We start from the raw sequence: 11,009 nt of genomic DNA on the forward strand, positions 1-11,009 counted from the left end.
TATATATATATATATATACCTAGTTGTGTTGTTGCTGAGTATACATAATTTAGCAAGGAACTCTATGGGAAAATTTCAATTTGCTTTCCGAAAGGGTTCAATCAATTCACAACTCCATCAACATAGCATTGAAATGTTTGTTTTCCTTCAGGTCTTCCAACATTTGTCACTTTACTTTTCTGTCAACTTTATCAATCTGATGGGTATGAGGCAGAGTCTCTGAACTGCTTTAACTGGTATTTCTCCAATTATCAGTAATTTGGAGCATTTTTCCATTTAGTTATTATTTGGATTTCTTCCTTAGAAAGCTGCCTGTCGGGGCGGCCAGGTGGCTCAGCGAGTATGAACACCAGCTCCAGTGTCGGGATGACCTGGGGTTCAAATCTGGGTTCAGATACGTAGCACCACACCCAGAAATGTAACCTTGAGCAAGTTACTTAACCCCGATTGCTTTAAAAAAAAAAAAAGAAAGCTGCCTGTTCGTATTATTTGACCATTTTAAGTTAGGAAATAACAGCTCTTCTTATAAATTTGAATCAGTTCCTAATATGTTTTGGAAATAAAACCTTTATCAGAAAAATGTGCTTCAAAGATTTCCCCCAGTTATGTTTCTCTTCTAATTTTAGCTGCCTTGGCTTTATGAAAAACCATTTTTAAGTTTATGTAATCAAAATTGTCCATTTATATTCTTTAATCCTCTCTCTTCTTTAGTCAAGAACTCTTTCCCCTTTCCATGGTAATTTCTTCCTAGCTCCTCTATGTTCTCCTTTATGTCTAAATCATATATCAGTTTAAAGCTTCTCTTGGCATATAGTATGATAAGATGGACTACACCTAATTTCTGACAGATTGCTTTCTAGACTAGCACTTATTTTTGTTGACAATAGTTTTCTTTATTAAATCATAAATTCCTTGAAGGTCAACAGTGTACCTAATCTTTACTTAGAATTCCCAAATTCCTATTATGGTACTACCGTGTTTCCCCGATAATAAGACCTATTCCGAAAATAAGCCCTCCCCTTACTGTGTAAGATTCCTCTAAAATAAGCCCTCCCCCGAAAATAAGCTCTATTGAGATTGCTACTGTAGTGAAGGTGATCCCCTGCGCTACACGCTACATTACGGTACCCTCTGTATGCACCATCCCCCCCCCCGGGTGAAATGCACACCGTGCTCCGAGCTGCATCCAATCAGAGCTGCAGCAGTGAGCGCGTCATCCTGTTCTTCCCCAGTGATTTGCTTATTGAATAAAGGTACATTTTTTTGTTCACGTTTACCTGTTTATTAAAATTGCTGTCAATGTTCATTAAAATAAGACCTCCCCTGAAAATAAGCCCTCTGGTGTTTTTCTGTCCAAAAAATTAATAAGACAGTGTCTTATTATCGGGGAAACACGGTATGTATACCAAAACCCAAAAATAAACAAAAACATGTACACATTGACTAAATTTTTTTAATTTAATTTTTTTGTTATATTTTAAGTTCTAAACTGTCTTCCACCCTCCTTCCCCACCCTGCACTAGAAAAGGTCACCATGGGGGTGGCCAGGTAGCACAGCAAGTAAGATCACCGGTTCCAGCATTGAGAAGACCTGGAGATCGAATCCCGGGCTCATACACTTAGCACCCACCCAGAAACACCTGGCCATGTAACCTTGAGCAAGTTACTTAACCCCCATTGCTTAGGGGTGGCCAGGTGGCTCAGCCAGTAAGAGCACTGGCTCCAGTGTCGGGATGACCTGGAGATTGAATCCTGGGCTCAGACCCTCAGCACCACACCCAGAAATAACTGGCCGTGTAACCTTGAGCAAGTTACTTAACCCCAATTGCTTAAAAAAAAAAGTCACCATTTGACAAAAATACATACACACACACATACTACTTCTATTTATCAGTTCTTTCTCTGGAAATGGATAGCATATTCCTTCCTTTGTAGTTTATTTGTGTATGAATAATGCCCAGAATTACTTAGTCATTGAGTTATTCTTCAAACAATATTGCTGTTACTATATACCATGTTCTCTTGGTCCTGCTCATTTCACTCTTCATTATTTCATGCCAGTTCCATGTTTCTCTAAAATCAACCTGCTCATCATTTCTTACAGCAGCACAGTAGCATTCCATCACAATCCTGTACCAAAACTTGTTTAGCCGTTCCCCAATGCGCAACCCCTCAATGTCCAATTCTTTGCCACCACAAAGAGAGCTGCTATAAATTTTTTAGGTTCTTTTCCTTTCTCCCCAGGTATCTTGGGAAACATTCCCAATGGTGGTAATGCTGGATCAAAGGATATAGTTTTATAACCCTCTGAGCATTTGAATATCCAGATTGTTTTCCAAAATGGTTGGATCACTTCATAATCCAGCCAACAATGTATTACTGTCCCAATTTTTTCCACATTCCTTGCAACATGTAATCTTCCCCTTCTATCATTTTAGCCAATCTGATAGATGTGAGATGATTTCTACTACAGTTGAGAAGATATCTCATGGTTGTTTAAATGTGCCTTTCTCTAATCAATAGTAATTTAGAACATTTTTCATATGACTAGATATAGCTTTGATTTTTTTCATCAAAAATGCCTATTTGTATCCTTTGGTCATTTACCAATTGAAAATGACTCATATCGTTATAAATCTGACAAAGTTTTCTATATATTTGAGATACAAGATCTTTATCTAAGAAACTATAAAACTTCCCCCCCCCTCAATTTTCCACTTTCCTTTTAATCTTGGCTATAATAATTTTATTTGTACATAAAACTATCATTTTATATATCATAATGCTCTCTATCACTTGTTCATTCATAAATTCTTCTAGGTCAGACTAACTTGCCTGACCCTGTGTCTAAATGCATATACCATATTAGGAGGGGAGATGGTATATTTGCGCCATCTTATTAGCAAGGCTAGTTACATTCACCTCTGGCCAGTCTTCTTCTTGCCCTAAATTGTTTTTAATTTTTTCCCTAGGCCTTTGTCTGATAACTCTAGACCCCAAAACAGCTCACCCAAATTTGGTGATATCTGAAGATCGAACCAGTGTGTGGCATGGTGACGTTAAACAGATTATTCCTGACAATCCAGAACGGTTTGACTCAAGTGTGGCTGTGCTTGGTTTAGAAGGCTTCACCCAAGGAAAATGGTACTGGGAGGTAGAAGTAGCCCGGAAAACCAAATGGACACTGGGAGTGGTCAGAGAGTCAATTAATCGGAAGGGCTGCTGTACTCTGACTCCTATGGATGGCTTCTGGCTTCTCCGGCTAAGGAACCAAGTTGAACTAAAGGCTCTAGACGTACCCTCTTTCAGTGCGGTGCTGAAACACAGCCTCAGCAAGGTGGGAATATATTTGGATTATGAGGGTGGACAAGTGTCTTTTTATAATGCTGAAGAGATGTCTCACATTTATACCTTCAGCAGCATGTTTATTGAAAAACTACTCCCTTACTTCTGCCCCTGCCTGAATAATTCTGGAGATAACATAGAGCCACTGAGAATAGTTCACCCCTTCAGAACAAGTTCAGACAAGCAGTAATGCTGCTTTGTTAGTTTAGAGCTTTATTAAAGGTACTGATGCAGTTTTTTGGATTTACGCCTCATTTCTTACTTCAGCTTTCTGTCTCTGTCTCCCTACTTGATTGGAACCATAGTCAATAACTGCAGTAGAAACCTGACAAATTAGGTTCTAGTTTCACTGTTTAAACTTTACATCACAATTGTATTGTAATCATAAAATACCAAGCTAGAAGGAGCTTCAGGTCAAATAGTCCAATCCATTCATTAACATAAATACCTATTGTATAAAAAACCCCAGAAAAATGGTCATTCAACTCTGACTTGAAGATCTCTATGACATTTAATTTTGGGGCACTTTCCCACCTCCACTTTTCACATATCCCCGAGCACTCAGTGCCTTCTGGCAAGACACCCCCATCCCTCACACACTGTAACACACTATCTGGGACTGGTTTCTCCCTGGGCACTGCTTCCATTATCCAAATTATTTTTCCATTCTCCATTGGATCCTCCCCTTCCTAACCTTACCTTTCCCTGAAACAACAATAACAAAATCCTCCACCTTCTGAAACCCTTCAAGCTCTTTGGTTTCACCTGGAAAGGTGCTCTGATGTGTCCAAATTTCACTAAGGTAATGAACTAGTTGTTTTTTTTTTATAGGATCAAATTTCTAATACAGGGATTTCTTTTAGTATAGTATTCTTGAGGAAAGGGGTCTTCCCAGGCTAAATCTTATAACATAAATCAATTTTACCTAAGACCTAGAAGACTGTGTGATAAAAATTCAGAAGGGGGGGTGGAGTCAAGATGGCAGAGTAGAAACATGTCTTCTGCGCGGCTCCAGCTTCCACCTTCCCCAATTCATGTAAAAGGGGACTCTGAACAAACTTTGGAGCTACAGAACCCACAAAATGACACAGAGAAGCTGACCTCCAGCTGAGGACAGCCCAGCAGGCTGGCAGGAATTGACCAGCACAGCACTCTGGGAGCTGAGCCCAGGCCCGCGTGAGCAGCCAGAGGTTTTAGCCCCAGGGTGGGCCTGACCAACCACTGGCTGGAGGGACTTCAGATCACCAGCAGCTGTGGCTGGTTCCAGAATTATCAACACATAGATGCTAAGGACAAAGTGAGAGGTCAGTGCAGTGTGGACTTTGGGACCAGTAGTTGGGAGAACGTAGGGTTTTGCCCCCAGGGTGAGAAGCCCCTGAGACTCCACTGTGCAGCCAGTGCCACATTGCAGCTTCAGCTCCTGGCCTGCAGACTGTGGGGGACCCAGCAACCAGTCTGGGGTAATCGCTCTTGCTTTAACCTGCTTGGATCTGGATTGCAGTCTAGGGTGGAGGTCCTGGGGTGTGTGACCAGCTTGCCAGAGCGTGTGGAGGCTTCAGAGAGCGCACCCAACTAATACCTCCAGCAGCTGAGAAAACCCCAGTGTTTGGGATGAAAGCTCCCCTATCTGGTGGCAAAGTCCTACTGTGGCAAAAAGCCCAGGGGTCAAGTAATTTAGTGGCAACATGACCAGGCAAAGGAAGCAAAAGAAACAGAAGAATCCAACATTAGACTCCTATTTTGGGGAAAAAAAGGATCAAAGCATGGAACAGGAGGAAGACAGTAAAGTCAGAACTCCTGCACCAAATGCTTCAAAGGAAAACATGAGCTGGCTACAGGCCACAGAGGACCTTAAGAAGCAGATAAGAGAAGTGGAGGAAAAATTGGGAAGAGAAATGAGAACGATGCAAGAAAATTATGAAATACTGTGTTTCCCCGATAATAAGACACTGTCATTAATTTTTTTGGAAAGAAAAACACCAGAGGGCTTATTTTCAGGGGAGGGCTTATTTTAGAGGAATCTTACACAGTAAGGGGAGGGCTTATTTTCGCGATAGGTCTTATTATCGGGGAAACACGGTAAGAGCCAGCCTGACTGAGGAAATACTACCTTAAAAAACAGACTAACCCAAATGGCAAAAGAAGCTCAAAAAGGCAATGAGGAGAGGAATGCCTTAAAAAGCTGAATTTGCCAGATGGAAAAAGAATCTCAAAAGCTCACTGAAGAGAATCATTCCTTCAGATTTAGAATGGAGCAAAGGGAAGCTAGTGACTTGAGGAGAAATCAAGATGCTGTTAAACAGATCCAAACAAATGAAAGATTAGAAGGCAATGTGAAATATCTCATGGGAGAAACCACTGACCTGGAAAATAGATCCAGGAGAGATAATTTAAAAATTATTGGACTACCTGAAAGCCATGATCAAAGAAAGAACCTAGAAATCATCTTCCAAGAAATTCTCAAGGAAAACTTCCCCGATGTTTTTGAACCAGAAGGCAAAATAGAGGTTGAAAGAATACACTGATCACCTCCTGAAAAATATCCCAAAAAGAAAACTCCTAGGAATATTATAGCCAGGTTCTGGAATTCCCAGATCAAGGAGAGAATATTATAAGCAGTCAGGAAGAAACAATTTGAATATTGTGGAAACACAATCAGGATAACCCAGGATCTGGCAGCTTCTACACTGAGGGATCGAAGGGCCTGGAATATGATATTCTGGAGGTCAAAGGAGCTGGGATTAAAACCAAGAATCACCTATCAAGCAAAACTGAGTATCATGTTTCAGGGGAAAATATGGTCACTCAGTGGAATAGAGGACTTTCAAGTATTCTTGAAGAAAAAATCAGAGTTGAATAGAAAATTTGACATTCAGATACAAGAAGCAAGAGAAGCATGAGATGTAAACAGGGAAAAGAAATCATAAGGAACTTATCAAAGTTGAACTATTTACATTCCTACATGGAAAAATGATAATTGTAACTGATAAAACTTTTCTCAGTATGAAAATAGTTGAAGGAAATATATATATATATAGAGAGAGAGAGAGAGAGTCTTTATCAGAGGTTACATAGGCATATGATTACATATGTGAATGTGTATATACCATGTTTCCCCGATAATAAGAACTATCCCGAAAATAAGCCCCCCTTACTGTGTAAGATTCCTCTAAAATAAGCCCTCCCCCGAAAATAAGCCCTATTGAGATTGCTACTGTAGTGAAGGTGATCCCCTGCACTACACGCTACATTACGGTACCCTCTGTATGCACCATCCCCCCACCCCGGGTGAAACGCACGCCGCGCTCCGAGCTGCATCCAATCAGAGCTGCAGCAGTGAGTGCATCATCCTGTTCTTCCCCAGTGATTTGCTTATTGAATAAAGGTACATTTTTTTGTTCACGTTTACCTGTTTATTAAAATTGCTGTCAATGTTCATTAAAATAAGTCCTCCCCTGAAAATAAGCCCTCTGGTGTTCTGTCCAAAAAAAATTAATAAGACAGTGTCTTATTATCGGGGAAACACAGTATATGTTTACAGGTATACATAGATAGAGGGCACAGGACCAATTTAATAGGGAGGGATGATACTTAAAAGGTAAAATTAAGAGGTGAGAGAGGAATATAACAAGAGGAGATGGGGAGAGACAGAATGGGGTAAACTATCTCATATAGAAGAGGCAAGGGAAAATGGGTACAATGGAGAGGAAGAACAGGAAGGCATAAGGGAATGGGTCAACCTTATACTCATTGAATTTGGCTCAGGGAGGGAATGACATACACATTAAATAGGGTGTCTCACCCTACAGGAGAGTAGGGAGAACAGGATGAGAGGGGGGATGATGGGCATCCATCATCTGGGAGGGCAGGCTGGGGGGGAGGGAAGTTGGAAGAACACACTTTTGAAAAGGGAGAGGATCAAAGTAGAGAATAGATCAAGTGAAGATGGGATAGGAGGGAGGGAAATATAATCAGTCTTCTACAATATATCTACCATGGTAATGTTTTGCATTAGCTATACATGTACAACCTATATTGAATTGCTTATCTTCCCAGTAAGGGTGGGTGACAAGGGAGGAAGTGAATGAATCTGGAATTCAAAGGTTTAAAACCAAATGTTTAATATATATAATTATTAATATTATTTTATATGTAATTGGGAAATAAAAGGAGGGGATATCCTGGGGGACCACTATTTTGGGGAGGTGGGTAGGGGAAAAACAGGGAGAAAATTTGCAACCCAAAATCTAGTGGAAATGAAGTAAACCAGAAGTTAATAAAGCATTTGGAAAAAAAAAAAATGAGGACGAGATGGACTTCATGGTAACATAAAAAGACACATATAAACTGATGCTGAGTGAGGAGAGTAAAACCAGGAGGATTTTTTACACAATTACAGGCACATCGCATCTGTGACAATGAACTTTGATAGACTGGGCTCCTCTAAGCAATGCAAGGTTATATGACAACTCCAAAAGACTCATGATGGGAAGGGATATCCACATCCAGGGAAAAGAACTACAGTCTGAACGCAGACTGAAGCAAACTACTTGCTCTCTTTCTTTTGTGTTCCTTCTCGTTGTTCACTCCATTGGTTATAATTCTTCTTTACAACTTGACTAATGTTTAATGTGAAGGTATTTGTAGGACCTATATCGGACTGCATGTTGCCATGGGGGGCAGGGGTGGGGAAGAGGGGAGGAGAAAATTTGGAATTTAAGGGATTGTGGAATAAAATGTTGTAAACTAAAAGTAAATAAATAAATTTTTAAAAAATTCAGAAGAGGGGAGAGATCAATATTCTATGCAACACTTTGTTTGGAGGAACAGGAAGCCAAGACTCTTATTTTTATTTTTATTTATTTTTGGAGGGGGCAATTGGGGTTAAGTGACTTGCCCAAGGTCACATGGCTAGTAAGTGTTAAGTGTCTGAGGCTACATTTGAACTCAGGTCCTCCTGACTCCAGGGTCAGTGCTCTGTTCAGTGCACCACCTAGCCTCCCCAAGACAAGATTCTTAAGGGAAATGATGAAAATAAAAATGTGAAGGGAAGGGGCATGTAAGATCTCAAATTTTACTATAGAGGAATAATATCACAACTATATGGTACTGGCTAAAAATGAAAATAGAAAATTCCATTAATGAAGCAGATACACAAGATACAGAAGATGCAAACATAGTAACAAAATGTTCAATAAACTTAAAGCCAGCAATTACTGTGGAAAGAACTCACTATTTGTTGAAAACTGATGGGAAAACTGGAAAGGGGTCCAGCAGAAATTAGATTTATAAACCAAAATTTCACACTATATATAGCAAAAATGAGCTCCAAATAGATCTAGACGTACAAGGTCACATTACAGACAAAGGAGTGAAGAAGAACATAGTTATCACAACTATGGAGAAAGGAAGAGTTCAAAACGAGATAAAGGAATAGAGAAGACCACGGAAGATAAAATGGACAATTTTGGTTATGTAAAATTGAAAAGATTTAACCAAACAAAATCCTAAATGTAGTTAAAATTAGAAAGAAAATTAAAGAGGGGGAGAAAATGAAAGGAGGTGGCCTGGCAATAACATCTCAAACTATACTATAAAGGAATAACTATTTGGCAATGGCTTAAAAAAAAAATTCCATGTGTCCAATTAAAGAGGTTCAAGATTGGCATCAACTGAATGCTTGGCACTCCAAGAAAGACTTGAGGCAATTTCTTTAGAATATTTATTCAGAAAATATATATATATATATATATATATATATATATATATACAGGCGAGTGAGAAAGAAGCTGGAGATAACAGTGTAAGAGGTTTAAAGATAGCAGAATAAGAGCAACCATGATTAATAGTGGATATATATATATACATATATATATATATATATATACACACACATACATATTTACAAGCATCACCATTTCAGGGAAGCACCAACACCTGACCACACAAGCTGGGGAATCCCGGTACAGCCATCAGGGTCTCAGGCAGAATGTCTCCTCCATGGGTGAGATTCCAATTTGGGGTCTGAATCTCACAGTTTAAGTAGTGCTGAGAACAAAGAAGGTATACTGCCAGGTGTTTTTAGCAATCATCGTACCTGGTGTGAGGCCTGGGATGGAAGCCAATCCCATGAAGACTCCATCCCCCCTCCCCTCAAGAGCGATATTTCCTTGGAATGGCTAGTTCCAGGAGTTGGACAGTTATATTTCTTCTCAAGGACCTGGCAAGGGTCCCAGGAGAGGAGCAGCCCTCAAGTTCTCAGGATCCCTGTTCCCAAACGGCTCTGGGTAATAGAAAGGTCATATTGAGTTGGGGTTTTGGTTTGTATAATCTTATTCCTCACAGAGGGGCTTACCTTCAATAAACCCAAAGACAGCAATTACTGTGGGAAGAACTCACTATTCCCAGTTAATGGGGTAAAAAATCTCTGTAGCAAGTTTCTCTAATAAGTCTCATTTCTAAGATATATAAGAAGCAGATTGGAATATCTAAGAATCACAGTTATTCTCCAAGTCAACAAGATTAAGTGTCTCGTATGTGCTAGGCACTCTGTTAAGCTACTGGGATACAAGGAATGGTTAAAAACAGTCCCTAAAAGGCTCCTAAAAGTGCCTACAATCTAATGGGGCAGACAATATGCAAACCATTATGTACAAATAATATCTTGGAGATATTCAATAGAAGGAAGGCGCTAGCATTAAAGGGAGTTTAGGAAAGGCTTCTTGTAGAAGGCAGGATTTAGCTGAGACTTGAAGGAAGCTAGGGAAGTTTAGGAGATAAATGAGGGAGAGAATTCCAGGCATGGAGTCAGAAGAAGAGTCTTGTTCCAGGGACAGCAAGGAAGTCAGACTATGAAGTCAGTGTCACTTGATAGCAGAGTATGTAGAGGAGAGTAAAATATAAAAGAAGTGGCCAGGTTATGAAGGGCTTTAAAAGTCAAACAGAATTTTATATTTGATCCTGGAGGTAAGAGGGAGCAACTGTAGTTTCTTGAAAAGGGAGATGACATTGTCAGAGCTGCATGTTACGAAAATCATTTTGATAGATGACTGGAGGATAGACTGAAGTGGAGATAAACTTCAGGCAGGGAGACCAACCAGAGGCTATTGCAAATCAATAGTCCAGGGATGAGGTGATGAGGGTCTACATCAGGGTGCAGATAAATGGAATATATATAGGCAGTTCTTGAAGAAATACAAGTAATCAACAGTCACTAGTAAAAAAAACATTCTATTAGAGAAATGGAAATTAGAGCAATTCTGATCTATCTTAGATCAGCAAAGACGAGAAAAAAGGAAAATGATAATTGTTGGAGAGGAACAGGAAGACAGGCCTACTAATGCATGGTTGAGGAACATATGAATGGTTCAACTTTTCTGGAAAGCAAACTAAACTGTGCATACCCTTTGAACCACTGATAGCACTGTAAGAGCCATACTCTTTTAAGAGAGAAGGGACCAATATGTACAAAAAAAGTGTGGCTGGAACCAGATTAAAAAGTTAACTGGGAAATATATATTACATATAATATATAAATATATTATTACATATTATTTTTATATACTATATTAAATTTAACATACATTATATAATATATATTATATAAGTAAACTTATAAAAAGTTAACTGAGAAATATAATATAGATGTTAATTTGTGTTTTTTT

The 11,009-nt window shown here is 39.3% G+C and overlaps 1 protein-coding gene across 1 annotated transcript in view; it reads left to right on the top strand.

The window, feature by feature from the left end:
• The window catches only part of TRIM69 (tripartite motif containing 69), a 35,711-nt gene extending 32,176 nt beyond the window's left edge, over positions 1–3,535 (top strand). Inside the window, exon 6 of the mRNA XM_069105671.1 lies at positions 2,973–3,535. Within this exon, the coding sequence (XP_068961772.1) occupies positions 2,973–3,535 (563 nt within the window). The remainder of the gene's footprint in view (positions 1–2,972) is intronic.
• The last annotated feature ends 7,474 nt before the right edge of the window (positions 3,536–11,009 follow it).

Source organism: Petaurus breviceps, unplaced genomic scaffold (genome assembly GCF_028583685.1).
Source record: "Petaurus breviceps papuanus isolate PSGF00001 unplaced genomic scaffold, PetGlider_PUasm1.0 77, whole genome shotgun sequence".
NCBI lineage: Eukaryota > Metazoa > Chordata > Mammalia > Diprotodontia > Petauridae > Petaurus > Petaurus breviceps.